Here is a 25742-nt window from a genome sequence, read left to right as displayed (position 1 = left end):
AAATAAAAAAAAGTTTAAATCCCCAGTATTATTTTCAATGAATTTTTATATAACTTCGTATTGTATATCTAAAAACATTTTATTAATGTTTAAAAATAAAGAATAAAATCTAGTAAAACTTAAACAAAAATTAGAAATATGAGAATTTAAAAAAAATAAAAATTCTAAAATGCGGTGTTTTAATAGGAAAATTCCACAGTATAATAATGATTGAAGTTCTTCTAAATAGGTTTTTTTGGTAGAATTTTCCCTAATTGTTACTTACAGAATCTATAAGCATAATTCTATCGATAAATATATTTCTACGTATATAGATCATTTTTTTTCTCATTATTATGATTTTTATTTGTAAATCACACAAGAGTGCAAAGCAACGATATATGGGGGGGGGGGGGGACATGATCACGAGGATTCGGTTGAGGACAGAGGAGGCGTGAGTCAGTCGGTAGTCGTATAGAGTGGGAAGGGATGAAAGAGTGTTGTACTGAAGGTGGAGCGGGGTAACGGAAAGTGTCCAAGGCTGATAGTAAGGCGAGGGGGAGAGAGGGGATGTGCTTATAAGCAGCCGGAGTTGAGGTACACAGCAGCCGTGTATCACGCACCGTCAACGCCGATCACAGACCGTCGGGTCGTAAAAAATAAAACTTTGTAATTTTTCAAAACAGAACAGATAGCGACTCAAGAGTTCTACCACCAGAAAGTCGGTGTGTCGTTTATCAAATCTTAGTTTGAAAAAGACAAAGTATACAACTCGATAAGAAGTCGTCGCGACCTTAACGAGTCTCATCTCGAGTGTATTACGACTAACAGTCTGGAGTTCGGAGCGTTTGGACTTCTTTCCCACGCCTACAATCCTTCTTCTACCAGTTTTCAACCCCTAAAATCCGCCGCCAAGATGATGGCCGTTGCAGCTGCTCAGAAAAATCGCGAAATGTTCGCCATCAAGAAATCATACAGTATTGAGGTAAATAAATTATATTTTTCATAAAATTAACTCCTAAATAACGATAAATAAAGTAAACGAAAAATTTCTTTCTTAAAAGATCCGGTATTAATTCAAAGATCAATTTATACTTTCTATAATAATAACTTAGATTCTCTTTTAAATAAAATGTTATAATTAAAAGTTGTTCTATGATCATAAAAAAAAAAATTACCGTATAATTAATTCTTGTTAATTTCATTAATAAGTAAATTGGAATTTTAAAAGTTAAATCACCATTTAAATATTGAAAACTATATTTTTTAACGACACGCATAATAGTAAAAAATAATAATATTATTATTATTGCATAAAAAGAATAAGTTTTATATACTTCTAAAATAAGTTATTTTTAACTATGATCGATGAGGAAATAAAGACATTAAAATTGTATGCTTTTAAACATTTATGCACTCGGGCTTTTTCCTGATAACATCTAACTAATTTTCTTTATTATTAACGTTGGGTTTTATTTTAATGTATTTTTCCAATATCTTATCGTGCAAATAAATTTAAGTATCAAAATAATACGTGAAAATAATAATTTAATTTATTTAGTTATAAACATTACAAAACGAATAATTAATTAACGAAAAAAATGATAATAAAAATGGGAAATTTCAAATTATAAAATTTAAATAGTTATAAATAAAACTGATAAAAGTAGATTTAGAGAGAAATTTAGTGAATAATAATTTTTACTTTAAAAATAAACCCGTTAAAAATTAAAATTATAATTTCTTTCGACGATAGTAGATAAGAAAATAAGCGTTTTAATAGAACGTAAAAGTATTTAAATATTAAAATTTATTAATATTGTTTTCTAATAAATATTAAATTAATGACAATATAAGCTACAATTTCATTTATTATTAATAATATTTAACTAAATTCATTTACAATAAATATTATTAATTGCCGTTAGGTAGAATCAATAACTGACAATAACAGTATGCCAAAGTAGAATAGCAATTAGTTATAACCCACTTAAAAATAAAATAATGTGTAGAAGGCAATATTATGTTGGCATGAGTACTAGACAACTTGTGCAAGTACTAAAACCCATATTATTATGAAATAAAATGAAACTAAATACAATAATAAAGTGTTCTTGTTTCAATAAACAATAAATATTTATATACGTACTTATAAGTGATAGTGTTTACGACCTAAACTAAATATCTAAAACATTTTACATTGATACATTGTATATTGATTTTTTTTATGTTTAAAAATTACTAAGTTGTTTTGGATATTCACAAACACTTATTTAAATTTTAAAAATTCAGTAATAGAGTAGTATTGTAGTTCAAATACATTTTAACGATTCAGCTGTTAAATCGATTTATCGTATTGAACGATATTATATCGATTGGTTACTCTGCAATAGTGATAATTGATAATAAAAAATAACCGGTTAGATAAGAAAAAAACACAAGGCCCGATCAATCCAGTTATATATATACACACACACACACACACACACACAAAATAACCGTTATATTAATATTGAATAAACTTGTTTGCCATGAAAAATATGAATAAAGTGTTATAAATTACGTTATTTATTTTTTTTTAGATATAACTCATATTTAGTTATTTTATTTATAAAATAAAAGTAAAATTAACATTATAAATAAAAGCTATAATTAAAAATAGCTGTCTATATACGTATAAACGATAATAGTTTCGTGTTGGTTGTTACACAATTCATTTATTATAAATTTCATTACACAAAACGTTTATTATACAACACACGTGAAATTTAATACAAAATAGCAATAATTTCATAAGTGCATTTTGATACTAGCAATATTATTGTGGTGTATTACTTATCTGTATATTAAAGTTAAAAAATGTAACTTAAAATAAGAATTATTTAATTCTTAATAATTTACTATTTTTAGTTAAATTAAGTTTTTGTTTAAGGATAATGAAATAAATAATTCAAACCAACACAGTAAAACAAACAAAAATATTGCACTATATCTTTTTTAAAGCTTGTGTGTGTATGTGTGTTTTATCACAGTCTGATTGTTTCTTATATAGTTATTATAATTTTTTACTTATAAGTTGTAAAATATCACAAAACAATTGTATTATACAAATCTTATGTTTATTCTTTTGTAAATATCAAAACAAAATAATAAAAAGAAACAACTATATCTAAGCTTTGTATGTGCTTAAAACACACGCTTTTTATAATTAAATAGATCACGCTTTATTTAGTTTTTATTTTTTTAATTATTTTTACTTTTTCCCAAGTTTTCATAATGAAAATTCAAATACGTATTATTAAAAAATGTAATTCCTTTTTTCTTCTTAATTTTTATGCAGAGTACGAGAAAATCACTTAAAATTTAATAGATAAATATATAAAAATATTCAGACAGAGTTTATATATACAAGTATTTTTCAATAGATTTTTATACGATTTTATAATTTTTTTATTATTAGCATGAAAATTTTAAAAACGATGCAATGTTTTATTATATATATATATATAACTGTATAACAGTTGTATAACTGTTTTTATTTAATAATGAAAATTTAAATAAAAATACACTAATTAATTATTTAACAAAATGTTATCCACCAGTTTTATCTACCTATACTCAGAATTAAAATTTGATAATGGATATGATTATATTAGCAATATCAAATTATATTCTTAAAAATAATCTAATAAATAAATAAATAAATATTAATTTAATAATTATCTTTAATAATTTATTTTTCTTAAAATAACATATATATCTTAAAATAACTGATAAAATCTCAAATATTTTCTCGTTTTTCTTTTTTTTATAATATAGAAATCCATCATTTATTTGACTAATAATCCATCCTTTATCACACCGTATATAAAAATATTTTTTTTAAAGTTTGATATTAATGTATGCGAAGGTAATTTTGTGACAGCATTAAGACTTTTAATCGTCAAATAGCTGTACATATATATGTATTCATCTACACGATAATAGGTTTAAACCTGCTTAAACTTACTTAAGCTATTATGTAAAGCCTAAAATATACTGTAGAAATACGAACATTATGACGAATTTTATATCCATCCTTAGCTCCTTTCCTGTTAAAGGGAATATTTTTTTGTTTTTAATTAAGTTTTTTTTTCAATAATGTTCATAATAAGTTCATCAGAGTATTACTTATTCGTTAAATAAATTTTTTCTAGTATTTGAAATTATTAAATAAAAAGAGCATCGATGCATTTTATTCGTGTAGAATGATCTATTACTATATCTGAGCTTTCTTAGTAGATGTAGTACAATTTATCTTCGTTATAACACATTATAATTAATACTTTAATGTAATTATATTAAATTAATTGTCCCTGTTTGTTAAGCTAATTTATAGCATTTTACCTTGATTACGAAACTACTTTTATTCTATGTTAACGTTTAATAATGTTAGAAGAAAAATAAGCCGTTCGGATTAAAAGTACAGTCTTACATTATTTTAACGATATATTAATAATTCATTTCAATCGTTTAATAAACAGAAATCATATTATTTTAATAATAATAATAATAGTAATTAGCTCATTCATAATGAAATTATTAAATCCACTAGCATCAATACACATTTACTACCGCTCGTGTGTGTGTGTGCGCGCGCGCGCATACACACACTCACACGCTAATTTTTTTTTGTTTGTAGCTGGATATGAAACCTAAATATATAGTGATAAAATTTAACATTTGCAATTTAATAATCTAAGTACATTATACTTAATCACATTGAAGGGCATATGATGATTTAAATTTTTTAATATAAAAACTTGTTTTTCCAGTTATATCAGAAAAATACTTTGTTTAATGATGTTATGACTGGGATCACGTACACGCCACATTTAAATAAAAATACAAGTTAAATATTAAGAAGATATACTTGTAACCTAAATAAAAAATAAATAAATGCATAATATAACTTATAAGCAATCAAATTTATAACATAAAGAAATATTTACTCTTAATTGGTGGCTGTTCACAAATTAAAATTATAAAATTCCGACCTCCATGGCTGAGTAACTAGCGTCTCGGCATTTCGTACATAGGTCCCAGGTTCCAATTCCGGTCAGGCATGGCATCGTTTCATAAGCAAATACACAGCTTATTATCTCAAAATTAAAAGATTTTGATTATGAGTTAAAAAGGTTAAATCAAGATAAATCTTGCTCCTTCAGTGATATTGCAGTTAAATTAAAAATAAATATAGATCTAATTTATTAGATTTTTAATTACGAAATTTGGACTCTTCACCTGAATAAAATTTCAAAATATTTTTATAAAAATTAATAATTTTTTAATATCCTATATTTTTAAATAACGTTTAAACATTTTACGTTACTAAAATAAAGTTCAAAATAGTATTTTCAAGAATTTGTGCTACAAAAATTTAAATGTTACAATCATTAAATTTATAAAATAATTTATAAATAGTAAAAAATTTAAATGAAATTTTATAAACAAGTTTATCTTTATTAACTAACAAAAAATTATTAAGTAAATCAATTACTTGATGATAATGGACACGATAAAACTTAGTAGTTAAAGCCTCGAGTTATTTTTATGTCTTAACAATGCTTTACTGAAATAGTATGAATTTAAAAAAGAAATTTATTACTACTTCCAATTTTATTTCGCATAAATAATTTTCTTAGAAAATAATAAAATATGCATTTTATAAATACTTCTTTCAAGATTTTTTGATTTGATATTCCAAACAAGTTTGATTTTGTGGTTTAGTAAAAACTTTCGGTTTCGGTATGTTTTAAGAGATATATTCGTACATCGGAGTGATTTTTATACTTTTTTCTCAATATTTCATGAAAAAAATTGTTTAATAATATTTCTATAGGAGCTCTTAAAAATGTTTGGCTACAGGAAGTAATATTATTGTTATAGCCAAAATTACGGTATTATCTTAAAATTAAATTTACTGATATTAAAAATAAAAATTGTATAGGTAAAAAAAAAATACATAATTGTAATTTTTTCTCATATATAGAAAATAGGAGCGTTGTTGTTGATGGTACAAGATTCGCATGGGGGATAGTTACTCTGTCACTGTTGCTGTCGCTGTTCTCGCTATGCTGGCTATACACATATATATCTAATATATACGTTTTACATAAATATATATATAAATATGTATTAATTTATAAATTACATTTTATACAGTCAGAAAATGAGTGTGCAGCAAACACAACAGAGAACATCGGGCGAATTGTCCAACCGAATAATATCCTAGACGAACATGATAATCATTCTACATCATTTTGTTTCAATGTTTGTGGATTGTGGTTTGACTTACAGAAAGATAAGGTACTTTAGTATTAAATAAATAAATAAATAAATAAAAAGCAGAACAAAAAATAGTTTTAATATCCTTTACAGGATTATTTTCTACAGTTTTCCGAGTTTGTTCTACGCTCAATCATTTACACATATCTTTTTTAATTTTTACATCGGTGACAAATTTTTAAACATTTTATATGTTTATTCGACCTTTCAAGGTCGAATTTCAAAAATCTAGAAATCGGTTTATTGACATGAAGATTACACCGGCCAAGAAACAGGTTGATTTCTTCATTTGTTGCCGAACAATTAAAAAAAAATGATTTTAATAAAAAAATTAAAATTTAATGAGGTTTTAAATTAATTGTTTTTTTTTTATTTAAAAAAAATCAAAATTCCATTTTAACCCTATAAACTCGGTATTTCAAAAACCTAGAAATTTGATTTCAGATATTCGTAATCATTCCGTTGAAACCCAGCCACACCACTGTACAATAGACACTCACTGTTCATAATTCATTAATTCAATTCATAAAAGTTTGCGGTTCAATTGGGAAATTCTCCACTACTACATATATTTATTTTTTGAATTTTTTTGAGATTGAATATATCTAAAAAAAAACCTTCTCAGTTACGCCAAGAAACATGGGTAAAAATCTGGTTGCGATTGTTCGGGTAGTTTTTTATTTATCCCGAACAAACAAAAACCTTCTCCTCTTTATATAGTAGTACAGATTAGAATATTAATAACATTAAATGCGTATGTGCTAGTAGTGCATACATTATGCTGCAATTAATCAATAATTTACTATGAATTAATGATAAATCTTTTAAATAAATTCTATTATTATAATTTTAAATTATAGAAATAGCAAATCCTGTAAATAATATCATATGGATCTGATTTAAAATAAATAAATAAATAGCTTGATCGTGCTTACAAACGCTTAATTATATAATTTATCTCGTGTAAAAAATAAAATTGTATGGTACTTATGTATCTAAAGCTTATTAATATAATATTTTTTCCACCCTTCACTTTTTGTTTGTAATTAAAAAAAAAAGGAAATAATTATTATATATATATATATATATATATATATATATATATATATATATATATATATATACACTAGGAGAGAAAGAGTATGATGAAATTATTACTGTTTGTATACAAGGTTATTATTTTTTATTATAAAAGTAATTTATAAATTATAAAATTAATTATTAAATCATACTTAAATACATTCAGTTTATTTATATATTTACTTTCTATCTAAAATAAACTACAACGTTCACTAGATTTAAATTTAAATAAATCGAATGAATACAGTAGTGTTTTTTTGTTGATAATTTTCTTATAATAAGATTTTCTCAAACAAAGATTTTTATCTTTAAAAGAAAATCAACATCGAAGTTAAATAAAAAATAATAATTGATTAAAATCTATTTTATTATTCCCGGTATAAAATTAATTATAATTAATTTTACATTAGCATATCATGAAAAGTTAAAAATTGATTGAAATAGTGCTAAAATCATTACTTAGTTCGGTAAAAGATACAAAATAAGATGATGGAAAAGAATTAAAATTATAAATGATATAAAAAAAAAATTATAGTTAAACTCGGTATATAGAAAAATAGAAATGTTTTTTCTGAAGTAATTTTAATAACATGTAAAACCGAGATAAATTATTGTAAAATATTTGAATAGGATGAAAGCATATTTACCTGTGAAAATATATTGTTATTTTAATTCAGATTTTAATTTATTTACAATAACAATGAAGAAGCATTTTCTAAAGTTATTTATTAGTTCTATAACAAAACTAGAGAAAGTATATATGCTAACAAGAACGAATTTAGTTGTATGGAATTCATCCATTAACATGTCATATGGATATCACCAAACTTTATTACCTTATAATGTTACTATTATATTATTATAAACAATAATAGTAAGAATAATAACAAAAATCTTGTTATCAAAACTGTATATGACACCTGTTTTTATTTTGCTAAACGAACTTAAAATGTTTTAATGAAAGAGATCTTTTTTTTTTTTGTAAAAGAAAAGTAAACAAATAAAAGGAAGTAAATAAGTTTTTTTTTTGAAACAATTAACGTAATTTTAAGGAAAAATCAGTTATTACCGTTAACTATGACACACACATACACACACACACATATATATATATTAAGGCAAATATACTACAGTTAACCTTGAACAAAATGTTAGTGTGCTTATATATATATATATATATTTTTTAAATTCAGTTTTTGGTTATTTAGTTTAATAATTACAATTTCATTAACCTTGCACGTTATATTACTTGTTTCAGACGGGTAGTATATTATTATTAACAATAATAATATTAAACAAGGTCTACCGAAATAGAAGTTTTAAATTTTCGCAACGATACTGATAGATAGAACTCCGAAAACATATAAATAAGCACTGATTTGAATAATCATATATAATTATTTTGTTAATTCTATCTACCTTATGTTTTACATAAGGTAAAATTTATAAGTTCTTTGTTTAATAAAAATAATATTCTTTTAATGAAATTAAACCGAGAATTTATTATTAAATTCTCAATTTGTAACTTATATAAACAATATTTAATTAAAAGACGATATATCATTACCCCCATCATTTTTTCTTAAATTTCTTTCGTAGAATCGCGTTTAAGATAAATATTTGTTTTTCTGATTATTGGTTATCGTAATTGATCCTTTTGTAACTATCGACAAAAAGAAACAATTTAATCATAAAATTAGCTAGCAACTATCGAATTAAAATTCCTTCATGATAATCCATCTCACAATTTCGTTTTTTTTAATACAATTCATTTAAAAATTAAATAAATTAAAATTAAACAGATCTCTCCCTATTGTCAGTAATTGACCGTTTAAAATATTAGATTTCTTACTTATTAAAGAAAAAGAAAAAGAAAAACATATTACTAGCACTTCATCCCTCTACGTTAATAATGATATCATTAACTAATATTATACATATATTATAATGTATTAAAGCTCTATAATCTAATTTTTTTTAAATTAAAAATCTGAATAAATTAATTTGATGAGTATACAAATAAATAATATATATATATATATATATATATAGTAAATTCGATAATATTTATATCCTTAAGGAATATATACGGCAAAAATTTCACCAACATATATATTAACTTAAAAAATAAAAAACTAATTTACATGTACACTCGCTTACACAGAAAAATATGGTATAAATTCAAGGACCCACCCTTCAAACAAAAAATTGAATTATATAAGAAAATTAAATATTTATTTTATTGAAACCGATCCTTTTCATTTTATTAAACAATTATACAACAGTATACGGTAATTTTTTTCATTAAATTTATTGGCCTACTATCTACGTTAGGAAGTAATAATATTATATATAACACATTTTCCACGTTTTTATGCTCTATTCACTTTGGCGTAACATATCAATACAAAGAGTGTAAGATATATCAGTCAAGATTACTTAACTTTAAACTTAAAACTGGTGTTGTGTGTGTTAGATGCATATGTTAAGATAATGCGTAACCTTGAAAGTTATAAACTGGTCAAGCAGGAAGCTTGAAAATATGTATCACGCCATCCATACTCCTGACATATGCATTCAATATAAAGGTATTCTCGTAGATTATAATTATATTACCATTATTATTAAATATTAGCCTATAAATGTAATACTAATAACAGCGTGCATTCCACTCATTTCTTTCTTCTGTTTTTTTTTTTTTTTTTTTTTTGTTATTCACACATTACCAAATCGTAAAGATTTTTTATTTAATACTATAATATCTGTATTTTAAAGAAAAGGAGACTTATCCATTTACAAGAAAAAATTATTAACTGTTATTAAAATTTAACAAAAAAAACATATATATATATATATTCCTTAAAAGGAAAATTGTTAATATTACTTTTCCTTTTTTTTTTAAATAGTAGTACTCTTAACAAACTGTAGCTAATTTATTTCTGTTTATTAACATAAATTAAAATACTGTAAATTTAACTGCAATATTTTGAATTTAAATTTTAAAGGTTATTTAGTATCATACAGTTTAATTTTTAAACTTATCTTTCATTCGTATTAAACCGGAAAATTTGTTTCTATTTCTAAGCCGTTTAATAGAATTTTACGAGACAAATATTTTAAAATCATATTATAATTTTAATTTAACCTGTATTATTTTTCTCAATTTTTTTGCAAAATGTTTTTCACGTTTGTGTTAAATTTACATGCTCAAACGTAAATTTAAATGGCTTAACACAGCAAAAAAGAAAAATAAGTATTTTATTAAATATAATTGAAAGTTTTATTTTTTTAAATAAATTTAAGTTACAGATTTTGTTGAATTATTTTATTAAAAAAAAAACTCTTTTGTAATTAATCTTATAAAAATGACGTTGTGTTAGATAAATTAATTATATTGTTGTCGGAGAAAAATTATTGTCAAATTCAATATTCATAGCTTGTTTGTTAACGGTGTATTTTATACGAGTGCATTACTAGGGCTCTATATCAATCACTTTGCCTTCATGACCGGATGTTATTCCACAATATCCTCGACAAAATCAACAGAACAAGATCGGTCTAGAAACTTTCAAATCAAACAATAATTTAATTAAAACAGGAATCGATGAACGAATCGTAATACGTACAAATTACACGATACGCTTTAATATTTATTTAATTGCATTTTACTTTATATTAAAAAGATTAATATTAATAAAGAGTAGAGAATTTAAACGACTTTAAAAACTATGTTACGCTGGTCGTAAGAAAGAATGCTTAAAGAAACGGGGATACGCTTTTACAACGAAACTTAATACTATTAAGGGTACCCCATTTTCCAGTAAAACAAGAAGTGCTCTGATGAGTCGAGAACAAGTTGCCATTAGAAGACTTCAAATCGGTCATACTCGCTCGCTTTGTCTTACGTATTAGCAGGAGAACATAGACCAACAATAATAATATTAATTTTTTCCGCAAAATGTAGTTTGTAACTTTGAATTTGTTTGGGGTTGTGTAAGCTGTGATTCAAACCTCACAGTGAAACAAATAGTAGAAGAGTGCATGTTATACAGATACTTCAGAACGAGGCTAAAATTAACCGGACATTTGGCGATAGATTTATCTTAAAATTATAAAAAAGAGAAGAAGATTATCACGTTTTTAAGAAGTAGAGCGACTTTAACTTGAATACGTTTCATGTTAATGGGTATTTATTGATGATGTTATTTATCTGTGCTTTATGTATCTTTTGAGCTAACGATGAATTTCTTTAAGTGTTTGTTCTTAATAATTGCGGGCCCTTTACACTCGATTTTGGTAGTTTTGACATTTCTTTAAAAATGTGTTGTATTTTTTTAAGCGGCAAGGATCCCTTATACACTCTTGTCATCGTTTGTTCTTCTGGGGTTTTATTGTTTTATGATAAGTCAATTTTCCAAATGATCTGCTTGAAGGCAGGCCTTTTGACTTAGTCGCTTATTTTAATGAGGGCGGGATAGTTTTAGCTTGCGATAAGGGCTAATGACCACAGTATGAAAAAGAACTATAAAACTTACGTAGTAGAAATTATTCCGGATACTTTGTAATAGAGTAAATGTTGAAAATGTCTTATTTTGTTAAAAAAAACAGTATTCAACGTATACATTTTTGTTTTCAGACCCGACATTTATCTCAGGAAATATTATCTTTCACAGCTTATGTTTAAAAGACCTCTACGGTGCTCTGAAAATCCACCTTATAAATTTATATACCGAAATACTCCCACACACGTAATTCACTTTTATTCAATCTCAACGTTGGATACCGAATAATAAATGAAAATAAAAATTTTCTTTCCCCTTTTTTACAATATGTAATTTTTACGTTGGACTTGAAAACCGCTTTAACTAAGAATAAAATAAAAAAAGAATAATAATATTAATTTTTTCCACAAAATTTAATTTGTAACTTCAATTTGTTAATATGTTTATGCCGATGAAACATTTTCAACTCGTATATTTTAATACACATTGTGCAAACCTGTATCTAAAGACTTTTTATATCATTTTTCATTTTCCAAAAATAATATTAATTTAAAAAAAAAATTTAAAACTCGATTTTTTAAAACAAAATCTATCTCTTAAAAAAATTTTAAAATGAGTTAATAATTTTGATTATTACTTTACAACTGGTAGTGAACGCCTGTTTTCTAAGTCGATAGAGTGTTAGCATATCATACGTGAATAGCAGGTTGTCTATGTAGCAAGCGCTCAGCCACCTGTGAACCAATATACAATATACATTGTCTACTAGTATTATTGACGTAAATCGTATTGTTTATTATTCAATACAAATACCAATTTCAAACAAATTTAATGTTGAAACAATGTATGTATGTATTATGTAATCTACACGTATTGAAACTTTTTTTTTAATGTAAATCAATTACTAAGGAATTAAAAAATATTATCATGAAAGTATTGGAAATATTTTTATTATCTTGTAAAACGTGTAAATTGAAAATATCCAAATTGTAGAAACATTTTTTTCGAATTCAGATGTTCCAAATCTAAGGTAAAATTTATTTTTAATAATTATAACATTTTTATTTTATTTTATTTTAAACTGTATGTATATGTATGACATGTAAACAAGGTGTAATCTTAGCCCAACCGTTTCTGAAACTTATGATTAATTGAACCCCAATAACCAGAGTAAACCGGTATCAAACTGCCTAATATTGAAATCCATATAAAAGTAACTAACTTTTACTAGGATTTGAACCTCAGAACCTTGCGAAGACGAGTTAACCGCTACACAACCCGGTGGGCTAGTTTTATAACTATATTTTGTTTTTTTAAACATTTCATATACAGGTTTTAAGAAAAGAAACCGGCCTCCGTGATCGAGTAGGCAGCGTCTCGGCATTTCATGCGGAGGTCCTGGGTTCGAATCCCGGTCAGGAATGGTATCATTTCATACGTTACTAATTTCCACCTGGCTAATGATCAGAATTATTAGTACCCGTTTTTTCGTAACAAAAAAAGATACATTTTTTTTTAATTTGAATATACATAAAAAAATTCCATAATGATTTTGGAATTAATTTTTTTTTTTTAAATCATTAAAATCAAGTTATTCAAATTCTGAGTCTATCTTATTCAAACAAGTAAGTAAAAACGATTCAAGGATGTATATATACGGAGATTTTTTCCTTATTAAAAAAACGTTATTTATTTAAAATTTTAATTGCCTAGAAATTTAATATATGAAAGAAATTTAGGAACTAATATTAAATGTAATATAAATTATTTTTCTGTATCGAAACATTTTTTTTTTTTTAAAGTCTTTATATAAACTTTTTCCTTTTTTTATGTACTTGTTTTATTACTAAACCTGATTCTCGATTATTAAAAACCTTGAAGTTCTGTCATTTATTATTTTTTTTATAAAAATGTAGCCTATAAGGAAGTTATTATTTTTTTTCATTTTATTATTATTATAATTTTTTTTTATTTTATCTTTATTTAGTGTAAAATTACAATCAATTATTAGCAGTTATTCGTTTTTAAACATATTATTAAATAAATCTTTATTTATTTATTTTTTTTTTTTTACTATTACATTATATAATTTTAATGGGTATTTTTTTTCATATATATAAATGCATAAATCTAACCAATTTTAATTCGTTTAAAAAAGTTATTAGAAAAAACTATTATTTTTTAATTAAAACGTTTAGTTATTTTTTATTAATTCAATTTATTTAAAGGGATAACATTTTAATGATATAGTTATTTACAAATATTCTATTTTATCAGAAAATTTTACATTTAGGTAAAAATAAAGGTTTTTTTATCCTTTTCATAAAATTCAGGAGTATTTTTTTCTTCTTTTTACTATATAGACTGATTGTCTCTTAACCAACTGAGTAATTCATAACTTTAAAAATATTCTTACCGTGAATTTCAAGCAAACAAAAAATTGTCAGTAAAAAAGAGTCTTAGATCTAATTAATATATCTGCTTTTTAAATAAATAAAATTTGATTAATTCATACGTTAATATTTATTTTTCAGAACGGTTATCCGGCAAGGAGACGATCATTGGTTGACGATGCTAGATTCGAGACGTTGGTAGTGAAGCAAACCAAACAAAGCGTTTTGGAGGAGGCCAGACAGCGGTCAAACGGTAATTTATTAAATAATTTGTTTTTAGAATTTATAAAATTATTTTATTTGATGTATTTTTACTGTCTTTCATCAATGATTACTTAAATATGATTTTTAATTCATAGTAACAAATATAAATACTGATTATATATTGATTTTAATGCTGTTCGATGGATCAACATTAGCTAATCAATTTATCCGAAACAAACGACTTATCAATTTATCCATATTTTCTATGATAAAATATTATCAATTTTAACGAATTCAACGGTAAATATGTTATGTTTTTATATAATTATGAATAATTTACTTTTTAATGCAGAGTATAACAAAAGAAAATATTTTAAAAGGTTAAAGGTTTTTACATTTCTCGTTATTTTTAGATCTCCTGAATCAAAAACTAAAACAAGAAAAATTAAAACTCAATTCTTTATGCATGTTGTTTGCATTTGCATAGATTTATTATGTTCAATGCCTCCGAAATGTATAATACGTTAATTCTTATAAATTTGTATGAAAGTCGGACAAAAAAAGTTTTAAATGTAACCTAAGATAAAGTTACAGTCCGGATTATTTCCAAACCAGAAGTTTTTTTTTTTCATTTTATATAAAATTTACTTTATTGCATGAATCTTTTATTTAATTTGACGTTGAAATGAACTATTTTTAAAGTTTATTTTATTATTTTAATTTTATTTATTTCTTTTTTATGTTAAAAGCATGAATTCGCTTTAAATGTATTTTTTATTATATGTTTTTTAAACGTAGATTCTCCAGTGGAGAGCGTTCCCGTGCCTGCAGTCCAACAATACACAGCTCAGACTCAACAAAAGAAAGGTAAATAGTAAATACACTTTTTATTATTTATTGTTTTCGTATAATTTTTTTTCATTTATTTTTAAATAATTATTCATTATATATTTTATTTGTTTTTTTAATTTTTTCTTAAAATTGTAAAATTATTGTTTTCTATTTAATAGACATTAAAAAGATTTTTCATAATTAAATATAATTAATTCTTCATCAGTAATTTATGAATGGTTTCTCCACGGTTGCCGTATGATATAAATAGATCTTATAACTACCCTTTTTTATTTCAATTTCCTATCGGATCTAAATATTTTATAATAAATCAGCAGAAATAAACAATTATTAAATAATTTTTTTCTGAACATATCTGATATTATAATTAAAAATCCCATAAGGTCTGAGTGAAATTGATTCCGTGAACTTAAATTTTGAGACGACTCAAACATTCTAAGAAATTTTTTTTATTACACTTTTTCAAGAAGATAATTAATAATAAAATACACTTTAAATTTACGTTTAGCCAAATTAGGTCCGGTAATTTCGTATAATTAGATTCATAAAGTTTATTTTTTTAATTCAAAATAAAATATCTTCCTTTTATAAATAACTAAAGCAAAATTTTTTCATTCTTATCGATTTCTTTTATTTATATTTGTAAATTATTTTAATTATAACATGGAGAGAAGGAGTGCAGAGGGCAGTGGAAGACAGAGGAATTGGGGAGGGTGACTAGATGGTCAGGGAATTATGGAGATCGAAATACAGAGCAATCCCTCCTTATAATGAACCCCCTTAAAATAAAAAATAAATAAATAAGAGTAATAATTTGAACATTTCTATTAACAATGACTCAACATACAACTTTTTTTTTAGTTTTTATTATTTTTTTTTTTATTAATTTTATTTTGGCATTTATTTCATTTAATCAATTCTATTTCAGAAGAAAAACCAAAGGTTGAAGAAATTAAAAAAGCTGAACCTGTGATCACTCAAGAACCAAAAATTGAACCAGAACCAGGTGCGTTAAATTTCATTACTATTATTAAGTTATTAACATAAATATTCAAATAATTCATAATTTAAAACAATTTTTTTTTTCAATAAAACTTACATTCTTAGGTTTTATTACAAAAACACCCTCAAAAAAAAAACAGACAAAAAAGCAATTAGATTATTATTTATGATTAATAATCAAGTTCTTTTTCCATTTAAGTTGCTTAGACAGTGATTTATTACTTCGATGCAGAATTGAAGCTTTTGGTATTCCAAATAATTTGTAAAAATGTTTCTTTTATGATTTTTTTTCGTTATGATTCATATATGAATCATTAAAGAACAACTTTACTTCGCATTTTATTTCCTTTTCTTACAATAATACTTACAATAATCTTACAATCTTTGACTAACTTCATCTCTCTCTTTTTGAGAAAAAGTTTTTAATCCTTTTCTTCCTATTGGTTTTTCCTGAAAATTCTTGAAATTAATTATTTTTGCTTCTGAAAGTATTTCGTCCCAAATTTCTTCTTCTTTAATATTTATTTCCTTTAAATTTGTATAAATTTCTCGAAATCAGTTATTTTTGGTTTTTATAAAAACACGGTCCATCTATTAAAGAGTAGAAAATATACTACTTATTAACGTTAAATTTCTTACGATTAAGTTATCTTTCTGAAGTAAAACCTTTGATTTTTGCAGAATATAATTTCAATTTTTTTATTTATTTATTTTTTTTATCGTTTTTACTTTGTTTTATTTTTTTATTGCACGGCTTTTTACGTATTTACAGTTGTGATCGAAACACCAAAACCGAAGGAAGAAATTACAACAACTGAAGATGCTAAAGAATCAACAAACAAACCAGGTCAGTTTTATATATACTATCTATAATGTTTAATTTTATTTTATTGGCTGCTTTTCAGAATACTTTCATGTTTTTTAATATATAAATTTCTAAAAAAGTCATGATGAAAGGTTATTATGATTTACAAATATGTATTTCCTTCTATAAAAATAGTTTATTAAAATAATTTTTTCTACACTTACTTTTTATTTGTTCCTGTATAAAATTTGTATATAATTTAAAAACGGGCTGATATGTTATAATGAAAAAAAAAGTTCGATTCACATGTACGAGTAGAAGGAAACCAACTTCATTTAAATTAATTAAATTTTTCCTTGTCGTTAAAATTTCTCTTAAATTTTTTATTTCTTTTTAATCAATACGCTCGATTTAATTCTATTCCAGATCAGATTCGTAGAATATTTGAACTTTAATTCATCAAAGTTATAAATTTTACTTTAAATACTAAAATAATTTCGTTTATTTGACGTATTACTTTAAAGTTCAATTACTTACTTTTAATGGAATATATATTAGATTTAAAATAAAAGTGATTATATTAGAAGTAATGTAATAAAAATTAATAGAAAAGTAAATGGAATGTAAAATTTAAATACAAAATGTATTATTTCATTTTTCATATATAAAGAGAGAAATTTTAAAGTAGAAAGCAAAAGAGAATGAACATTAAATGTGAAAAAGGACTTTTTATTCTAGTCCATTTCGTAGAATTTAACAGAAGGAGAAGTAGCTTAAGAGGTCGGACAATTTCCTTCTCTTTGCGTCAAAGTGCATTGTGGGGTGCAATTTACTCAGCCGGCTGTGAATTTCTAGCTACCGTTGTTACGTCGGTGTAAAAGGGAGAAGTCACTTAACTATCTCCCTTCCAGCGTTTCCAACCGATTTTGACATCTCGACTACGTATCCTCTTTCCGATCTCTTCTCGCGTTCATTAATTTACGTATTAGCATTTCCTATCTTTTTGATAAATCTTTATCCTCAATTATTAAAAGGAAATTGCCCTTTATAAAGTTCAAGATAGTATTTTAATATCGAATATCTTTTGATTTTAAACAAATACTCGGTTTAAATAACGTAAACTATTCAACCGAGTAATTTGTTTATTAATTAGTATATATATATAATTTAAAATATCACGTGAAAGTTTTTATTTTTTTAATCATTTCTTTTACACGGAAAGCCTGAATTTTTCTTTTAGATCAAAGAACTCTGTAAAAACTAATTAGATTTCCATCTGGAAAAAAATATATTTTTTAAATAGCTTTTTAATGTACCAAGAAACTCATTTTTTTTAAATGGTGACTCGAATAGGTCGCAGAAATCTTAAATAAACCCTCTTTTCGTCTTGTTTGTTGATTTGAGGAGTAGGATTTTTAAGTATATGTATAAAAAATAATTCAAATGTTATACGAATAAATGTAAAGCTAAAAAAATAGGATAATTTTTGATACCGCATTTTCTTCTTGTAGAAATAAATTGGCGGATGACTGTATATTACTTTAAAACGTTTGATAACACTAATATTAGTTTACAATGTATAATACTGATGGACAAAGGCATTTAAAACCGCACTGTATTTTCATACGAGTTAAATAGTTTTCTTCATCGTTTACCTGCTGCTAGCAAAAAAAGAGAAAATAAATGGAATCCGGTTTTATTTCGACAAACGTTATTTAATTTATAGTTTTATTAATAAAATTATTATACTTTTTTTACAGATGCCGGATTAACAGAAGAAGAAGTAATTTTGCAAAATGCTGCGAGTGAAAGCAAAGAAGCCGAACAAGCGATCCAAAGGGCCGCTTTAGTTTTGCGTATGCGTGAAGGTATGGGATCGCTCGCCAGAATTTTGAAAACCATTGAAAATTTCAAGGGTGTTGTCGTACATCTAGAAACTAGACCGTCTAAAGCCGAAGGAATGCAATTCGATATTCTCGTCCGTTTGGATATGTCTAGGCAAAATCTCCTTCTTCTGATCCGCAGCCTTCGTCAGAGCGCTTCCCTTGGTGAAGTCACTCTTCTCGCTGATAACTCTGTATCGGTCAAAGGTAAATTTTATTATTCTTTTTAATTATACATACTTTTTAATTCCTCAAATTTTCTATTAAATATTAATTTTACGGTCGGATTAAAGTATAAACCGTTTTTATTCATAATCGATTATAAATTAATAATTTACGGGAAATGATTTTGTTGTTTCTTACGTAATAAGTTGTAAACAATAAGAGATGATTTAGAATATTATAAATCCTAGATAACGAAAATAATTTTGTTATTGTTTAGTTAAATTGCATTTTATTCTACGAATAATTTTGAGAAAATGAATCAAGTTAAAACCAAAAGTATTTTGGTAAACAAGGATAAAACTGTTAGATCCGCTTAATTCATTTTTATTAAAATTTGGTGTCAGTACATATACTTATATTTTTTAAACGGATAAAACAATGCGAAGAAACAAGATACTTAAAGAATTGTAAATATTTTTAAATGTATTAACTCTACGAATTTTTACATTTTGTACTATTTTAATAACAGTGTAATTTTTTATTTTTTTATTTTAACAGATCCTTGGTTCCCACGTCACGCCCGTGATTTGGATAACTGCAATCATCTTATGACAAAATACGAACCGGAATTAGACATGAACCATCCTGGTTTCTCTGATAAAGCCTACAGAGAACGCAGGAAGGAAATCGCAAACATCGCATTCGCCTACAAGTACGGAGATCCGATCCCATATATTGATTATTCCGAACAAGAAACAGCTACCTGGACTTCCGTCTTCAACACCGTCTATGAATTGATGCCAAAACATTTCTGTGCAGAATATCAAAAAGTATTTAAAATGCTTCAAGATGATGGTATCTTCCGTCCAGATAAAATTCCACAACTCCAAGAAATGTCATCCTTCCTTAATAGTAAGAATATTTTTTTTAAATTACCATTAAAATTATTAATCGATAATAAAAAAAATGTTTTAAAATCGCGAAATAATTATACTCTTAGTTTAATATATATTCATATCAGATCTTTCATTCTTCTATTAGTCGTTGTAGTACATGTACTAGCTATTACGTAATAAAATAGTAGTAATTTTTACATTAGTAATTCCGTATTGCGCTACAGTTTATCGAAATAACAGGCGGAATAACTCCCGTGCAGGAAATTTTGTACGTCATGCGAAAGCGTATTATATGTGTACTTAAAATGCTTATTTTCCACTTTCTGTCAACCCATCCCCTCATCAACTGGCAACTGATCTCATAGCCGGTGAGCATAACATATACCTAGTAACGCTGATATTCGATATTTGCATTTCGGCGCATAGTATGAGTCGGCTAGGACTACATTTCTATTTTTTTTATTACTGTAATAAAAGATAAAGCAACAGAAATGCAAAGGTTAGATAGAACTCTTATAACATTTCAGCTTAATTTTTATAGATAGTATTTCAGAAATACAATTTATTAAATAATAGAAAAACCGTAGTTTCATTCCATAATTCATAAATAAGAGTATAATATTAAAAATAGTACATGAATGTAGAATAACAAATAAAATCTCAATTTTAAAAATTATTAATATTTTTAAAACTTTAAAGAGTTCTCTTACTATTTATTTAATGTGTTCTAATTTTTATGATTTCTTTTACTTTATGGTTTTAAGTTATTTTAATTAATTTCTTTTATTTCAGAACATACTGGATTTACCCTAAGGCCGGCAGCCGGTTTGTTAACAGCTAGAGATTTTCTTGCATCTCTCGCCTTCAGAGTATTCCAGAGCACACAATATGTCAGACATTATAACACACCATTCCACACAGTAGAACCGTAAGTATTATTTTATAAATTAGAGCTTTATATTTATTAATTATTTATTTATTTTTAACAAATTAATCATCAGAACGCGATTCTTATGCGCTTTTAAAATCAAAATTATCACCTTTACACACTTATATATACAAATAAGGAAATATTTTTATCGACTATAAAAAATATTCTAGAAGACGATTAGGAATGTCTGATACAAATAATTTTCAATGGGTTTATAAGAATATAAAAAATACGGATAGAATAAATCAAAACAGTCTCTACTTCTGTAGATTGAATATCCACTTTAATAGAGGATTTAGTTTTATATTTTAAAATTGTTTATTAACGTCCCGTGCATTAGAAAAAGTAAATAAATCTGGGTTTAAAGAGAAATCCGGCAAAATAATAATACAGTAATCGATCATAGAAATAAGAATAGTGCAATAGTTAAAGATGTATAATGGATATATAAAGTTAACGATAAGTTTTAGTTCACAGGTTTTTTAAATTAATTAAAATAAATTTAAATTAATAAATTTATGGAAAACATATCTTAAAATAACTATATTAAATTATTTGACAGAATATTTCGTTGGAAATTGAAATAATATAAAAAAGGTGAAATAAAGAGGTAATGAGAATTGTTTTTTATTCATTCTATCTGTAATTTTTAATTTTTTTCTTCTTCCTGTTAAGGTTTAAGAGACCGTTTGTTAAAATTATATACTCAGAATATGCTGAAAATGGAAAAGAATAGTAATTATTAACAAAGGTTTTATAAAAAAGAGAATGAGAGACAACGTAAATGCTTACAAAAGAAAGAAAAGAAGTGTGTGTGTGTGTGTGTGTGTGTGTGTGTGTGTGTGTGTGTGTGTGTGTGTGTGTGTGTGTGTGTGTGTGTGTGTGTGTGTGTGTGTGTGTGTGTGTGTGTGTGTGTGTGTGTGTGTGTGTGTGTGTGTGTGTGTGTGTGTGTGTGTGTGTGTGTGTGTGTGTGTGTGTGTGCGTGCGTGTGCGTTTGTTAATGTAAATGTTTTATGGAATAGTAAATATATTGAGGTAATCGTTTTATTTGTTTTTAATTGTAGACAAATTCCAATGTTTACTTTTATAAACTTTACATTTTTATTATGAGTAATTATTACTTATAAAAAAAAAATATATATATATAAAATTTGTTACTTGCTATTATCTAATTTTTTATCACTTAAATTATAGAAGGATAGTAATTTCTATAGTTCCACACTTAGAGTTCAACGTCAAATATTGGTACTTTTTTATTATTATTATATTACACATTTTTTTCATTTATAAAGCTTTTACTTTATTTAATAAGTTACGAAAAGGATATAATAGTATTGAATTGAGGTCCATTAATTTTATATAATCCTAAAACCCCCAGATAACTGAACATAACACACTATTTCAATTACTGAAAAGAATATTCGTAAGCCTCTTATCTTCTCAGAATATCTTTAATATCAATTTAAAATAAATCTTTCGATTCTATCATATGCATCGCACACGCGTCTGCGTGTTATGGAATGTCAATTTTATAAGATTTGTAACCTAAAAGTTAAAAATAAATAAGATTAATCAGCGACTATCTATAATAGAAAATTTTATTCACGGGTGTGAAAGAGCCGGAAAGTAATGAACTAGAACAAAGAAAATAGTGATAAAAACTTTAACATTAAAGCGATTCACTCTCTTCATCTATCTCGCTTTCTGTCTTCCCTTCGTACTATTTTCTCTCTTCTATTGTCTTTTGATGGAATTATTAATAAAATTAAATCGTCTAAGAGAAGTCCATCAGCTCCTAATAATTAGTTTAACACGACTAACTCGTCTACCCTTACAAAATACCTAACCTGTACCGAACTAAAATATAGCTTGTCGACGCTTCAATATCGCTTATAAACGAATTTGTCTTTACTTAACATTACGTTATAATTATACTCCTGCACCGTCTCATCTATCTAAAACATTCAAACCGGTTCGCTCGTTTCGTAAAATACGTAGCAAATTTTAGGTCTTCATTATCGTAGATTAAATCCACTGTAATACAGCATCTTTAACGTCGATCGACTATCGAAATTACGAATTAATTTACTCAAATCATCCGATCGAAATTATATCGGTTATTATACATTATTAATTAGAATTCTATCGATACTATTGAAAGACCAACCGACATAATATAAATGTAGTAGTAATACATTGTACTTTAAAACCTGGTAAATAGTTACGGTAATCTGTCAATTTATTTTATCTAATTTAACAAAAAAAGTATTATAAAACTAATTACACCCTATTTTTTTAATAATTAGTTAATGTCGAGGCGAAATGTTCTTGGCAACAGCGAGCGGTTTAAATGAATGCTGTTTAAAAATTTAAAGCTTACTGATTTGTGTTATGTTAGTTATACTAACATCGAAATTTCTAATACCAATCTAATTTTAATATCGGTTTGATTTGTTTCTTATTTATAAAATTAATCCTCTCAATTTTAATAAATTATCAGCTTAAAATTATATATACATTAGACTCCGAACTTTGTTATGTTTCAGATCGTACCGACCGAAGTATATTTACTTCTATTGAATAATTCTAACGCTAGGATAGAACTATTTTAACTAGCTAGTTGTTTCGAGGAGATTTTTTAATTTAATAATGTTTTAATAGTAACGAATAAATAAATATAATTAACTTTCTGATTTATCTTCTGACTATTCTGATTTATCTGTTATTTTATTTTGTTTTAACAGCGACTGCATCCACGAGCTTCTTGGACACATGCCTCTTTTGGCCGACACAAGTTTTGCTCAGTTCTCACAAGAAATCGGTTTGGCATCTTTGGGCGCATCCGATGAAGAAATCGAAAAACTTTCTACCGTATACTGGTTCACAGTCGAATTCGGTTTGTGCAAGGAACACGGACAAGTCAAGGCTTACGGAGCAGGTCTCTTATCCAGCTACGGAGAACTTCTTCACGCCATCTCAGAAAAGCCCGAACACCGTCCGTTCGAACCGTCATTGACCGCCGTTCAACCTTATCAAGATCAAGAATATCAGCCGATTTACTACGTCGCTGAGAGTTTCGAGGACGCCAAAGAAAAATTCAGAAAATGGGTATCCACCATGAGCAGACCGTACGAAGTCCGTTACAACCCGCACACCCAACAAGTGGAAATATTAGACTCCGTCGAAAGACTGGACAACCTCATGTCCCAACTGAATCTTGAAATGTTACACCTTAACACAGCGATATCAAAGATCAGGGCTACATTCGGTTGAACGCTCGACCGCGCGTATCCTTCATCGAAAACCATTATTCGCTTTAATCCATCCTCGCCTCTCTCACCTGTACAAATTCCATGTATATTACCCACCATCATTTATTTTAGGCTGTAACTTATAGATTTGATTACCCCGTACACTTCTTCGTCGAAATAATATCCGATGTATATTTATTATTTATGAAACGGACGAGACAAGAGGTGAAACGGGACCGAATGACAGCGATACGTATAGGGAACGTATCGATTTGTAAAATAATGTTATCGATCGATCGATATCGATCATATGTCGATCGGTCGATAAAACTATATATCTGTCGATCGTTTATTTTTATTAATCGATCGATCGATATCGTTGGTATCCCTGAGTGATCGATTTGTATATTTCATAAAGAGTAGGGCTTCTGCACACCTATTAGACCCTTATTTATGCATATATACACCATATTTTGTATTGTTATTTCGTTCATTGCACATCGATAAATATCAAGTTCCTCGACATACGATATGGGATATAAGGGTATTATTATAATCGTTTAAAAATTAAAAAAAAAAAAAAAAAAAAAACACATACCAAACTCATTAATTATTTATAATTCATTACTTTATATGTAAAATTTATTCGACTCTAAGTCAAATATTTTGTATTTTTATCTTTTTTTTTTGTTTTGTTTTTTACAAAAATTATTTATTTTCATAAATTTTCTTAGAGTTAGTAAATTATTATATCATTATTATTATTATTCATTATTTTATGTGTGACTGATTATATCAGAAATATATTTATAAAATTATATTTAATGTGAAATTATAAATGTAAAAAAAAATCATTAAATATATGTAATAAATACCCCAAAAAAATTCAGTATTATATGTTAAAGTGTTCATTCATATTGTATAAGTTGTGCGAACAATAAAATCTTACTCTAAACTAAAAAAAAATTTTTTTTGTAATATTTTTCCTTTACCCTTTTATAATCGCTTTACCTGTGAAGTTATTATCTAAGGTATTATTATTATTAGCATTCCATTTGAACAATAAAACTTTTACATTTTCGCTTGATGTACTGCACACACACACACACACACATATATATATATATATAAATAAAATATTAAACAAACAGAAAACTGGTTAGTTTTTATAACATATTTTTCTTTCGTAATAAAACTCATACACGAAGCCTACAAACATTTCTTCTTTTCTATTTCACTGTAATCAAGATCAACCATGGAAAAGCCTGTGTAGCCTGTTCCGACACATATCTCTTCACAGATCTTTTTCAATCTCTTCTTCCATTCGGTCTGTATTTCAGAATTTGCGCTGGATTGCGTTTTCCTGTTATTTTATCAATATGGACACACCAGTTTGATTTATAACGCTTTGATGACCTTTAACAGAGATACCCCTAAAACATTTCTATTACATTAAAACAAAGATAATTAAC

General features: G+C 25.7%; 1 protein-coding gene across 1 annotated transcript; it reads left to right on the top strand.

Annotated features, from left to right (window-relative positions):
- The first annotated feature begins 573 nt into the window (after positions 1-573).
- Positions 574-24861, top strand: ple (tyrosine hydroxylase ple). The gene is made up of 9 exons (XM_075374297.1): positions 574-964; positions 14423-14534; positions 15284-15352; positions 16266-16343; positions 17112-17186; positions 18905-19234; positions 19751-20104; positions 20881-21016; positions 23764-24861. Exons 1-9 carry the CDS (start codon positions 896-898, stop codon positions 24290-24292), a joined length of 1752 nt encoding a protein of 583 aa, XP_075230412.1. The 5' UTR covers positions 574-895; the 3' UTR covers positions 24293-24861.
- Positions 24862-25742: the final 881 nt, after the last annotated feature.

This window comes from Lycorma delicatula, chromosome 8 (genome assembly GCF_047948215.1).
Source record: "Lycorma delicatula isolate Av1 chromosome 8, ASM4794821v1, whole genome shotgun sequence".
In the NCBI taxonomy this organism is placed as follows: domain Eukaryota; kingdom Metazoa; phylum Arthropoda; class Insecta; order Hemiptera; family Fulgoridae; genus Lycorma; species Lycorma delicatula.
This window is presented reverse-complemented; position numbering and strand designations above follow the sequence as displayed.